Raw genomic sequence first — 13,557 nt, 5'->3', positions numbered from 1 at the left:
TTCGCTCGCAGTCTTCCTTCGGTCTCCGGCGACCAACCTGCGCTCGCTCAGCTGCCCGTCTCCGAGGCCCTTCAGGTCGCCTGCTTTTCTGGGTGGCTCTTCAGCTTGTGGAATTTGACACTGTCCAGCTTCTCGAACCTCTTGTCGCAGAAATCGCAGGTGAAGTTGTAGTGGGCCTCTGGGGTGTGTTTCCTCATGTGCCAGTTGAGTGACGCACGCTGCCGACACTGATAGCCGCAGATTTCACATCTGCCAGATGACGATGTTGATGCAAGGAAAACAAAAACGTCTATTATTTACCAGAAGTGAAAAGTTGGAAAAAAATGTACGTCAGATAAAGGGTAAAGAAGAGCAGAGTGACGATCATGTAAAGATGGTTGGCCCTGTCCTATATGCAAGTAGCTCTTTGCTAAACATTTCTAGGAGTTTGTTCGTATAACAAAGTTTCCGTGTGGTAAAAGTTATTATGAGTCTTCATAGTTAAAGTTTATGTTGGAATCCTTCTGTGTGGTACAACTCCACCACCTACTGGTGTAAAGTGGTAACTGCATTGCATATTTGCTAGTAATGAACAACTATTACAAACAGTTCAGGCTTCATCCAATCAGAAAACAATTGTGACACAGTACCTCACCAAGTACAGAAGCTGCTCTGCTACTTTCAAGACATAAATTCACCAATCAAAGATATACATTTCTCAAGTTATTGATCATAAAAAGAAAAACAAACAAACAACAGAAACAGGGAATTTGTGTCTGAACTTTTTCAAGTCTTGAATCTGCGAGGTCAAGCTCCAAACCGGATTATAACACTGGTAACTTACTGGAGTGGCGTTTCTCCTGTGTGGGTCCGCCTGTGAACCTCCAGATGATTCTTTCGCTTAAATGATTTTCCGCACGTCTCACAGATGAAGTCTCTGACCCCTGAAGAAAGACCCAAATTTTTATTCAGCGTTTCTTTCAAACTATGAGACGCACTTTTCACTCACATGTTATGATGTGCAATCACGTGTAATAACCTGCTTCATAACTGAGGATCTTTTGCGTCTATACATTTTTATTTAGTTAAACACCATCTCTGTGTTTTTTGTTATAAATATATATATATATATATTTTTTTAAACATGCTGCTCTGTGACCAGTGAAAAAAACCCCAATTAAAGGTGCCATTTTTGACAAGTCACGGCAGTCTTTGGGAGCTCACCTGAGTGGATGATCATGTGCCGATGCAGATGGTTAGACAGGTAAAATTTCTTTCCACAGCCAGGGTGAGGGCAGACCTTGGTCCTGCCTTTCCTGTGAACTAGATTCACGTGATTCTGCAGACAACAAATGGTTAATTTTAATCATTTGCAAAGGAACAGAAGTTGAAATGTTAAGTAAGTCATTTAGAAAATCCAGTATAGCTTATATAAGTGGGTATAATTTACCTGAAAGCTGCTTATTGCTACATAGACTTGACTGCAGCCTTCGTATGGACAGTGGAACATCTTGAGCATCCCGTCAGCCTCTATCACTGGGCCTCGTCTGCTTCTTTTTGACTTGACACTACAAAACACACACACTGTGGACTTATTGCTGGATGACAAGAGGAGAGCGGTTTAAAAGCTGGATCACATCTGCCGATCACACGGATCTTGGGGCATTTCTCAATTTTAACAAGAATACATCATGTGACTTATGGGAAGGACAAACCTGCTCAGACACCTCTGCATCTCTCTGTCACTACCCAGCTCTAAAGTATCAACAGTGGGCTGCAGCAGCTGTTTGTCACTCAAACCTGCAGAAAAACAGAAAAAAGTTCCATAGAGAAGACGTCAGAAATCGACTTTTATCACATGGGTCATTGTGCTGAGAAAGCTCCGCATCTTTTAGAGATTTTCTCCTGAGCTTCTTTTCTGGAAAAACACATTCTTTAAAACAGTTTGGATGTCGTGCTTTTTTAAACCAGGCACCAAATCCAGGTCAGTAAAAGAAGAGATGTCGAGGACACAGAGCACGAACAAAACTAACAAAAAGAAACGGGAGGAGGAAGTTTAAACCATTTCTTCCCTTGACCATTATAGGCAATGTGAGGTCACTGGCAAATAAAATGGGCAAACACAGCAGGTCGCGAATACATGCGGCCGAAATGGGTTTCCTCCGCAGGGTGTCTGGCTCTCCCTTAGAGACAGGGTGAGAAGCTCAGTCATCCGGGAGGGGCTCGGAGTAGAACCGCTGCTCCTCCGCATTGAGAGGAGTCAGATGAGGTGGCAGCTGGTTAGGATGCCTCCTGGACGCCTCCCTGGGGAGGTGCTCCGGACACGTCCCACTGGGAGGAGACCCTGGAGAAACTGTCTCTCGGCTGGCCTGGGAATGCCTCGGGAATGCCCCCCGCCACCCGACCCCCGGAGAAGCGGCAGATAATGGATGGATGTCACGCTGTGTCTGCACTCATCAAGTTGTTGCCAAGCCACAAAAACAACACCCCACTCCATTCATGGCGACCTCTGAAGATTTCTACCACACCTGCGTCACCACAGCTTTCTAAATGTTGTCAGCTCATTTCAGTTTTCTATTCATCTTGTTATCTAGCTCAATAGCATTTCTTTTACAATAACTCATACTGCAGCAATATCATTTCATTTCCCAGAGTTCCAGAGTGGGCGCATTAATACAAGAAGAAAGGTGCACAAAGTGCTGCGAGCATCATACCGAGAGCCTTCTGTAAAAGCTGTCTTGGGGTTGCTTCACTTGGAGAGGTTTAGAACACTGTGCCAAAAAAATGGGTTCAGCTACCTGAATATACAGAAAGTTTTGTTTAATAACACATTCTTTCCCCCCTGATGACACGGGCTCATTCGAAGACGACATTGTCAGGATACATCAGGCTGAAATTGTGAAAGCGTTGTTTAAAAAGTATGAGACAGTTTTTCACAGTAGTATTGGCCACCACAGAGTCCAGACTTTCTCCGCAATGAGAATCTTTGGCGAGAATAGAATGCAGCTTTGGATAGAAATAAATGTTATTACATTCCACAAACTTATCAGAAGCACACCAGGACTGTATACCATAATCAACGCTAAAATACACTAAAAGTTTTAACTCAAACTGCAGCACACCTGTGATGGTGTCTTCGTCCTCTTCTGCTCTGATTTCTGAGTCAGGTGCGCACGCCTGGTTGTAGGTGGCTCCCCCGATGACAGAGCAGGTGACTTCCTCCACATTTCCATTGCCCATGTTGAGCTGGATTCCCTCTGATGCCAAGGCCTCATAGCTGGGACCGGTGATGATAATCAGCTGGGAAAAACAATGGCAACAATTAGGAAACAAGCAATCGTAAAGCCCTTAATATCTACGGTTCTCTTTCACCTACCTGTGAGCCATCCACAGCCGCCCTCTGGTGAGGGATCTCACAGCCACTCACCACTGTCTGCAGAGCCTGAGGGTCAAACAGTTCAGGCTGCTCGTGTACCTGCATGGGCGGCGGGACTGACAACTCCAGCTGAGCATCCAGCGGCACTGAACCATTTAAGCTCTCTGACAGCACCGAGTCCTCATCCCCCTTCTCCAGATCAGCTAAAGAAGCCGTAATGCATTGGTAATCATGCCCGACAGACTGGATTTCTTCTTCTTCTCTGAGTTTCTCCCCCTCTCTTTCCCTTCCTTTCTTGATTTGCCTCAGATCCTCAGCCTCCTCCTCCTCCTCCTCCTCGTCTTCTTCCTCCTCCGCAGGCATGGAGTCCAACTCTGCCGTGAGGGAACCCTGCTGTTGCACCATCTCCATCTCCCAGTCAGGCCGTCCTGCCAGAGGAGCATCCCTGGAAGAAGCCTCTGGAACCGGCTGGTGGTTTAGAGCCACAGTTTCTTCAGTCTGGCACATGATCGTATGCTGTTCCTCAGAAACATTTTCTTCAACATCTACAAGTTAAAGGGAATAACAATGGAAAGAATTTAAGATTCACCAGCTAGTGATAAAATAATTAACTACCATCAACAACAGTACAAGGCTGCACAAATGTCATCCTGCACCTTTGAATTTCTTGTGAGCCTCCTTTCTTCTCTGTCTGCTCGCGGTGCCTTTGGACAGTGGCGTGTCTGTTTCGTCTGCAATCTCTCCATCGCTGTCCAAGTTTTCTGTCTCCTCATGCTCAGAGTCACTTGCCTCCCTCAGTGGTGAGTAAAGGTATTGCACAAAGGAGTGATCAGAGTCACATTGCCAGATAGCAGCAGTGGAGAAGCTGGCCTGGGGCTCCAGGGCTCTGAGCTGGGGCTCGTGGGGGCAGGAGCGCGTGTGCTCCTGGTACCAACACACAAGGCTCTGGAGGCTAGATACACACTGCTTCCTACCTGCGGGACAGCAAAATTATTATCAGCGATCATTTTTGGAACTGAGGACTATTAATTGTCACAATCTGTGTCCATTCTTGCTGAAATGCAAGTTTTCAGCTGCTCAACAGTTGTTGCAGTCCAATTCCCTTCTTCATCATACTTTATATGTGTTCGGCAGGGGACAGATCCGGGGACAGAGCTCCTCCTAAGCAAACGTCAACCTCAGGCTGACAGTTTAGTCTGCTGAGAAATAAATTAACTGGCTGCTTGCATCCACTTTGCTCTCCTGTCATGTAAGAAAACAGGTCATATAATTTGAATACAACCAGATATCCCCGTTCTAAATGAATCCACACACCTCTTTTCTGTTTCCCCGAGACATCTGGTACCGTCTTCTTCCTGTAAAGCATTAAAAAACACAACATTTACAATAAAACCATGTGTTTGTATCTGCAGGGTCCAGTGGAGTATACAACATTACAGTGGCGCTGTCAAAAGCTAAGCACTCACATTTTAGATGCTATCTCAAAGAAACAAGAGTATCCTTTCCTACCCGCAGTATTCTTGCTGGTATTTTTCTCCGAACGTGGAGTTGAGCAGAATGAGATACTCTGCCAGCCCGGCATCACTCAGACTGGTCCGTCTGCGGAGCTCACTCCACAGCTTATGGGACTCTCCGAGGTACACCCTCCTAACGTCGTACTTCTTTCGGGATTCAAGACGCCTCTGTGCCCGGTCGGAGTCCGTGAGTCTGGGTCGTCCCCTACAACGCCTCAAAACACCTTGGTCCCCGGATTGGTTATCGTCCAGGGGACCGTCTGCCGGGCGATGCGCCATCTTGGCATTAACAGCTGATGTTATTAGCCAACATTCCGGAAGTTGTGTCAAGCCTCACAGGAAACGCTAAAATATTTGATTTTTCTGCTTTTGGCCACCAACTAACGAGCTTGTCAACCGAACGTCAGTGGTCTTAAAATTATACTTATACCAAATGCTAACGTATAGACCAAAATGCTACGACAGAGTTGACCGAGGCGGAACATTGCATTAAAAAAGAAACGTATTCCACCCGGACCACGGCAGCACGGACACTGATGTGCAACACGGACACAGACGCGGGAATCTTGAGCTTGAACCTAATTTTCAGATGTTGAAAATGGTATTGTCGCAGTGTCGGCTATGTCAGATATTTTAACACTCGTGTTTAGGACATTTATGTCACAAACATGTGTGAAGAAGGAGCTCCCAGTCAGCCCTCCGCCACCCTGCAGCGCCCTGATGGTGGGAGACCGCCGCGTCAGCCGCTCCGTGCTGCTGCTGGCGGCCGTCACCGCCGCCTCAGAGATGGGGGTTAAAGTGGTATTTTTCGCCCAAACACAAATCCAGAGCCTTCCAGTGTCACTGCAGAGATGCGTCCCTAGTCTGAGCCCAGAAAGTCTAAAGGTAGAGTTCACTTTACGCTCAAGCGATACGCATTGGTTCCCATTTCTGTGAGTTGGAATTAGTTTTAGCCATAGATAGAATTACACGGATTATTTTCCACTGGAACAGCTGGCGCTTTATTGAGGATATGTTTCGAGGTAACCTGGTCATAAAAAAATTCGATTCTCTTCCTGCAGAATACTTGCTTTGTCTTTTTTAGCTGCAGTTTATCTGTACTACCACCCCTTTATTAACTGTTGATAGACTTTCACAGCAGCAAACTTGCATTGTTGTAAAAACTTGCATCCCTGACTCAAGGCTAAATGTAAAGTACACACTTGGGAGCTCAGTCTTGGTTAAGCTCAGTCAAATCCATTCTCATGGTTAATAAACATGTTCATGTGTTCACCAATAATGAATATAACGTGATCTGGGCACAAAATAAGACCTGGCAAGGATCAGATTAACATCATTATTTGTCTTTTTTGTTGTGTCATGATACGTAAAACCTTAGAAATGAAAGACGATGGTCGTATGCTTCGTGACTGCAGTTGACTTGGTAATGTTTGATGACTTATTACAGTGTGAGAAATGCGCTTCTTAATTAGTTCATTCACACAGAAATGCAGAATTTGTGGTTTAGATTATCGCGATTATTGCTATCTGGAACTGTAGCCTCAACTGTAATCTGATTTCTGCCTATATTTACTTTTAAGAAAATCACATTTTGCTATCCTCGGACACTGGACGAGCTGCTCCAGCAGGTTGCCAGCCTGCATGAGTCCCCCACACCTCCCTCAGTGATCATCATCAACGGACTGGAGGACTTCCTTCACAGCCACAGTGGATTTCAGTCCGGGGAGCAGTCCTGTGCTGCACACTTGGCTGCCCTGCTGTGCGACACCGCAGCTTTTCTCACACAAGTCCTGGAACAGCGGGGGCCGAGCTCAGCCCCCTGCCGCGTCATCGCCTCCTTCCTGTCAGAAGTCGACACCGGGCAAGACGGCAGGGATGCTTCAGCCACAGACCCCACTCTTGATGTCCTTGACCGCTATTTCCAGGTCCGTTGCACTCTGGATCAGGACAGAGGCTATGAAGCTGCAGCGGCCGCAGCAGAGGAAGCGTGGAACATTTACCTTTCTGAGAGAGGAATCACAGAGCTTCCTTTTGAAAAAGACGATAAGCCACGTTTAACTCAAGAGTGGCAGCTCTTCGTTTTTCCGGACGGTTTAATGCAGTTCAAGTTAGTTTGAAAAGACTTTAGCAGATGCGGATTAACTCATCTGTTACAGCATCACATGAAAAAAAGCTTTTTAGTTCTTATTTAAGCTTATCTCATCCGTTCTGGCTGTACATTTAGTGAGCTTGATTTCTGTGTTACATACTGTAGAAATATATTCACCAGATTAATAAGATCTTGAAAGTATTTCCGTTGGTTATCTTTAACTGAAGAATAGTTTCCAACATTCCAAGGCAGGACTCTTCAAAATGAGACCAAGTCTCCTTGTGACACTCCTAAAAAGGAGATGATAGAAATCAAAAAGCCTGAAAATTACACTCTATATAACAAGGCACACTTTGTTTAGCAAGTTCCTGTTTGTCTTCCTGTCTTTAATCAACATGTTCAAAGTATTTGCCTGATGAAGCCCAGGAGTCATAATACCTTTGCCTATCTGCTCCAAGAATACATCAGCAACACTGAGGATGAGTTACCTTCGTCTCGCTACATGTTTTTGTGCTCTATTAAGTGTGAAGGAAGACTTTGTACGTATGTTTGTTTTTTTTTATTGAAAACACTTATTCTGTAAGTCATCTATAGGCAAAAAAATCTATGTGGAATATTTCAGAAAATGAAAAACATGAAAAGAAAAATATTGCTCTTTGTTTTAATTTTACAAGTTTGACGAACCACAAAATTGAAATGTTCATCTCGGCAAGGAGGTAAGCGCCATTTCACCGTGACAAAGAGATAAGTGTACGGTAGGATATGAAAATATATTCTGAATATTCATGAAGTATGTAACATTGAAGGAAATGGCTATTAAAAACTGCCAGAAATTTAAAGGAAGGATTTATATATATATATATATATATATATATATATATATATAAAAATCTTTGTGTCCGTAATGTGTCACGTTACTAAAAAATAAATCAACAATGCTTAGAAAAATACCGATATTCTTAGAAAGTATTTACAATGTCAGAACTACATATTTTTCCTACATCACAAAAGCAAACAGGCACTAAAAAATGGAATTGCTTGAGGCAAAGATCTGGAATGTTTTTGCATAGACATGTCGTGCACGTTGTGCTCTTCGGGTGGCAGTGTTACCTCGGAAAAAGAAAAGAAAAGAAAAAAAGACCTGACAAGAAAGAAACTTACATTGTGCTACAGTTACCAGAGATTGGATATGAACTTAAAACTTAAAAGCTTGCAGCACAGCCTACAGTAAATTTAATTTAATCTGACTTAATAATAATTCTGTAGTAGAAATGAATACAACTTACTGGTTTGATCTAAAACTCTAAAACAATTGTGATAAAACGTTAAAAGAACCTTGTATTATCTACAGATACGGTGATAGTCAGATTTCGAACTGACACTGATGTGGCTGTTGGGGGGTTGAGTACAATTAAAGGTTATTCAAATGATCAGACTGCTGCTGTTCTATATTTTCTCTAAAGTCAACAAATCCCATGAAGAGACTAAAAACACTTTGTTGGTTCCTCTGCACACACTTTTAGGCTTTACCGAGTGTGTCGGTTCCCACTTGTAAAATAAATCCCTGACTCAAATATGTATGGGTCACAAATAGTTTAAAGTTTAGTTTTAGTCTAGTGTGGGTTAGTTTTACTTAGAATGGTCCATCACTTTGGTCCAGGTTAGAACATCTTAACAGCGAATGGACAAATTGCTGTAACTCTTTGTACAGACATACATGACCCTACATTTAACATTAAAATGTAATAAATCAAACTTTTCTCTGGCACTAACATCAGAAAAAAAAGTTTTGCTCAGTACTTTATATCTAATGCTATTCTCATTAGACTCGGCTTTAGATTTTAACAGTCAAGAACCAAATGTTAACATGCTAACATAATGAATTAAGGATGTACATCAGGTAAACCTAACAAACTTCAGCACTGTCGTTGTGAGCATGTTAATAATTAGCTAAACACAAACTCTATATGTGTATAGCAGAGAAATATGCTAGGCTATTCTATATCAAGCTTTGGACACTAAGAAGGCATTTGTGACATGATTGCTGGTTTCAGTCTTGTAAAGGAATTGGTTGACAACAAGAAAACATAGGAACAGGGAAAAAGTATTTTACCTACACTATTAACAGTCTTTCAATTCAGGATGTTGGCTGTGTATTTGAACCTCATAGCAACTTTGTCAGTTAAGCTAAAATGAGAGCACATTCGGCTCAAATTTGAATACATCACTGTGGAAGCACTTTGTGGAAGGAGTTTGTTCACTCAACTTGAATTGACAACAACTAATCTAATCTGCAGGATACATTATCAATGGATCAACGTGCAGACTAATGAATATCAGTATTTGGTGTCAAACACAGCTGACATTTTCTATTTAGTGTCCTGTACAGATCAGATCCATCCAGTGAACCCTTCTCTCTGAGTCCTTTAGCTTAATCTTTGGTATCGGTTAGCTCGTTTGCTCTTTTCTTAACAGTAGATGGCAGGCTACGTAGCCTGAGTGGAGATTCAACAACTCTTCACCACATCTGCTTAAAGCTTCATCCTTGTGCAGCCTGTCCAGTTTGGCTGTCTCTCATCTGTCATCATGGACAGGGCACTGCCTCATCAGGACGGGTCTTCTCTGAGCAGGGATCTCATTTTTGTACTCATTGGCATAGACAACCACTTTGCTTATGTCATCAACTCTGGTCATTGGGCTGTAATCCATAGAAACCCCAGAGTCAGCCACTGCCATGTAGGTGTACCCTGGGCCTTTGGACATCCAGGCTTGGTTTGGGTACTCAAAGCTGGACTGGGATGAAAGACGATCTGAGCCAGAGCTCTGCTGACCGGACCCCAGGTCAGAGTGAGACTCACACAACGCTGCTTTTCTAGTGGCAAAAAACACTTCAAGTGGTAAGGTCTCCTCGAGAGTGTCATCCATGTGCTCATCTTCACTGTGGTTATTCGCACTGAGGGTGACGTAAGTGTCTTGAGATTCCAACAGAGTAGAGTGGGAGCATGGGAGGGGGTGCTGCTGGAACACCTGCAGGCGTCCCATCATCCAGTGGTCACGAGGTAAGGCTCTCCACTCATCTGTGAGAGCTGAATCACCCCTATCCAACAGCTCTCCCCCAACCACCACTTTATTTGTATCCTTGGCCTCATTTCTGACTGCGGTCAAAGCTTTAGAGGCCTTGGGTGGAAGAGGTGGAGAGGTCAGAGAGGGACACAGACTGAGTTCTGAGAGTACTTCTAGGGGAGAAGGGCATTCTTCAGAGTAGATGAAAGCTGGAGTCAACCACATGCCTCCACTTGTCTGCCCTAACCACTCCTGTACAGAAACAGAAAGGATTATGAGAACACTAACTTCGAGCATGAGATTCAGTTTAAAGCAGCCTTATAAGTAAGGCCTCACAGATGCGAGCTGGCCTGTAGATGTGTAGTCTTGTTCTTACCTCAAAGTTCCCACCATAAACAGTGAAAAGACCTTGGAATTTGCTGTCAGGAGTTGGAATGATTGGCCAAATCTTTTTTATAAGGAACCTGAAAAGAAAACATCAGCAGAATACAGATTTTCAAATGTGTCCAACGAGTCTCTTCTATCTGTTATTTCTAAAGATTTTCACCAATGCAACAAATATACGGTGGATAGAAAATAAATCTATATGTTTGTGTAGACCTGATTCACAGACCTTTGATGGGACAGAAGTATTGTAAGAAACAGCACAATGAGGATGAAAGAGATGATGAGGGTCAGGGACACAATGAGTGGGTCCAATTCTGGCAGAGGCACAGCAAGATGAATATGTTTTAGATCGTTGAACATAAAGTAAAAATGTGGCACAACATATACTGTTCCATGGCATTCCTGTACTGCTGGTAAAGCAGGATGACACAGTGTGTGCATATTCACCTGCAGGGAGAGTTTCCACGAACACGGGGTCACTCCAGGCACTCCAATAGCCATTGTAGGAGAGCCCGTCCAGCTTTACACGGATTTGCACGCTGTAATTTGTACCTGGCTGAAGGCCTGTCAGAATCAACTCAGAGCAGGCTCGCGCCACCTCCACCTGTATAAAGACGTATCCCAACTGCAGCCTTAATCTGCTACCTGAAGTTAGCAACATTCATGATATTGGTGAAGCCGCTAAAATAAAAGCCATACCTGCCCAAGGTGATTGTCTGCTGGAGCATAGAGCACCTCATATATCATGCTGTCATCCATGTACTTGAGGGGAGGAGACACCCAGCTAACATTCAGCTGGCATTTATGACCAGTGCGGCTCACCGTTACATTAGTAGGAGGGTCCAGAAGAACTGCCAGACCGACAAAGAGTCGTGTTAGGGAAGATTGTGGCGGCAGTCAAGGGAAGTTTGTCATACCCTGAAACAAACGGTAGTTCCTCTATGCGCAGATACCCTGATATCTCTTGCAGACTGGTTTGCTGATTACAGCATAATCTAGCAGACATTTCTAGTGTTTCTTTTTCAGCAGATGCATAGCAGGATTAGCATTCATTTTGAAGAGTGTCTGTGTCCACTCAGGACATGTGAATTGTGCATTGAAGCTCCTGTTTTCGCTGTTTCACACTTAGATCTATGCATTTAGCAGACACATTTATCCAAAGCGACTCGCAAGGAAAAAAGGAGAATTACCAAGAATTTACAATAAACAATTATGGCATTGTTTTACCCTCCACAATCTCTTGCGAACTGCTTGCTTTACAGATTTCCAACCCTGATGAAAACAGTGAGGCCAAGCCCAAAAATTAAAGTCATTGTATTGTATTTACTTTTAATTGTTGTCTGTTAGTGTAACTTGTTTTATGTTGTAGGACCCCCTCTCCCTTTCCCCCTCAAAGAGCCTTTGCTCTTTGGCCTCAGGCCGCATTTGTAAATAAGAACCTGTTCTTACATTGCTTGCCTGATGAAATAAAGGTTTAATAAAAAAAAATAAAAAAACAATGAGCTTAAAGATGCCAGAATGCTTCTGAGAGGAGGGTCGGATTGATTGGCAGAAACAATCACATCAGACACAGTTATTTGAGTAGTTTTTAACACAAAATATTACATGATATATAGCAGATTTTTGGAAAATCTATTGTTGCTGAATCCAATAATTCAGAAACAAAAATTTAGCTGTACTATTTATTCAAAGCTGAGGGATGTTGCACGCTAATAGCAGTAGAATCACTCACAAACAAGCTCGGCGAGGAGACTGCGATTGTGAATCAGCCTTCCGTCCCGACGAACCTGGATGTCCATCTGGACAAACATCTGAATCCGGTTCAGATGGCAGACAAACAATCTTTTCCCACCTGCTGTAGAGACGACTTTCAGCGGGCACATGCTGCCCTTTTCGTTTCTGCTCAGGAACAGAGGCAGACATGTGGGTTGAGTGAAAGGATATTGCGCTTCCATCACTCAGATACTGGATGGCACAAAAAGACTGAAAAGGGACATGTTTGACTTACTGGTAGCTGTATGTGAAGGAGTACTGATCCACAGAACCAGCCCTCTCCTCATCTTCCTCCCAGAAGCAAACAAAGTTTTTCCTGCCCTCAGCAAAGCACTTGGGATTTTCTGGTTCCTCTTTCAGAAGCATGGAGGCTGATTAGATGAAACAGGGATGGCATCGGTAAAGTGTGAGCTCACCATGTGGAATCATGATCATTCTAAAGCCTTTAGTTGCTGTTGTTTAGTTGAAATACCAATAAAAATGACTTTCTTTTACAAATGTTTTTGTACTATTACCGTCAGTTTGCCCATTTGTTCTAATAAGTTTGGTTTTTTATTGCCACCCAGGACAAAGAGGAAAAAAAAAGAAAACAAAAGTTATCCTACCTTTCTTTAGAAAATCTCCTGCGCCTGGAGAGGAAGCCGTCCCCATGGCGCAGAACATCAGGTGCAGTGCCAACAGAAGGTTGAATTGATCACATGTCATCCTTTTGTCCTCTCTGTGAACAAAGACTTGGACCCTTTGCTGTCCACCTGCATCACTGGACCAACGACCTGCCACACACACGCCCGCCCGCCGCAGCTCTTTGCCAGGAGTGAAGCTTGTTTTTGTTGTTTTAGTTATCACGGATGGCGCAACGCGGTTACGCGCCTGCTTGAGAGCGATAAGATGCGCAGTGGGGCTGTTTACTTTCTCCAGTCAGTGAAGAAGAGGTGGAGCAAAGAAAAAAAGCGTAAGAGAGCTTTTTACTCTCCTCCTGGTAGGCGGGAATCACGCGCTCATTGATGTTCACGACTGTTTGACGTGTGTGAGAAAGCGAGCAAATTGGGTTTGCGCAAAACGCAGATAGATAGATAGATAGATAGATAGATAGATAGATAGATAGATAGATAGATAGATAGATAGATAGATAGATAGATAGATAGATAGATAGATAGATAGATAGATAGATAGATAGATAGATAGATAGATAGATAGATAGATAGATAGATAGAGTTAACTAACTAACTAACTTAATTAACTAATTTAAACTTAACAGGGGTCAGCTTAATCCCTGCATGGAGCCGGGGGCACTAACAGAAACAGCAGCGTGCGTTCAGTCTGCACTAGGCAGACCTAAACGGTTTCTTATCTCCTTTCTGCACTCGCATGTTTTT

At 43.5% G+C, this 13,557-nt stretch overlaps 3 protein-coding genes across 3 annotated transcripts; 1 reads left to right on the top strand and 2 right to left on the bottom strand.

The window, feature by feature from the left end:
• Nucleotides 1-5,188, bottom strand: znf653 (zinc finger protein 653). Its single transcript, XM_072369092.1, has 10 exons — nucleotides 4,865-5,188; nucleotides 4,670-4,710; nucleotides 4,012-4,329; nucleotides 3,356-3,900; nucleotides 3,102-3,279; nucleotides 1,695-1,779; nucleotides 1,430-1,547; nucleotides 1,204-1,318; nucleotides 824-923; nucleotides 1-249 (listed from the first exon to the last, which is right to left on the bottom strand). The coding sequence occupies exons 1-10, from the start codon at nucleotides 5,146-5,148 to the stop codon at nucleotides 72-74; spliced, it is 1,962 nt and encodes a 653-aa protein (XP_072225193.1). The 5' UTR covers nucleotides 5,149-5,188; the 3' UTR covers nucleotides 1-71.
• Nucleotides 5,189-5,231: 43 nt separating this feature from the next.
• On the top strand, nucleotides 5,232-7,430 carry swsap1 (SWIM-type zinc finger 7 associated protein 1). The gene is made up of 2 exons (XM_072369093.1): nucleotides 5,232-5,754; nucleotides 6,450-7,430. The coding sequence occupies exons 1-2, from the start codon at nucleotides 5,491-5,493 to the stop codon at nucleotides 6,984-6,986; spliced, it is 801 nt and encodes a 266-aa protein (XP_072225194.1). The 5' UTR covers nucleotides 5,232-5,490; the 3' UTR covers nucleotides 6,987-7,430.
• Nucleotides 7,431-7,840: 410 nt separating this feature from the next.
• epor (erythropoietin receptor) lies at nucleotides 7,841-13,052 on the bottom strand. The gene is made up of 8 exons (XM_072368484.1): nucleotides 12,787-13,052; nucleotides 12,417-12,552; nucleotides 12,141-12,307; nucleotides 11,108-11,259; nucleotides 10,856-11,012; nucleotides 10,635-10,722; nucleotides 10,398-10,485; nucleotides 7,841-10,273 (listed from the first exon to the last, which is right to left on the bottom strand). The coding sequence occupies exons 1-8, from the start codon at nucleotides 12,884-12,886 to the stop codon at nucleotides 9,533-9,535; spliced, it is 1,629 nt and encodes a 542-aa protein (XP_072224585.1). The 5' UTR covers nucleotides 12,887-13,052; the 3' UTR covers nucleotides 7,841-9,532.
• Nucleotides 13,053-13,557: the final 505 nt, after the last annotated feature.

This window comes from Leuresthes tenuis, unplaced genomic scaffold (assembly GCF_036924035.1).
Source record: "Leuresthes tenuis unplaced genomic scaffold, fLeuTen1.0.hap1 SCAF_17, whole genome shotgun sequence".
NCBI classification, from domain to species: Eukaryota; Metazoa; Chordata; class Actinopteri; order Atheriniformes; family Atherinopsidae; genus Leuresthes; species Leuresthes tenuis.
Note: the sequence above shows the minus strand (reverse complement) of the source record. Positions and strands in the feature narration are given on the sequence as shown.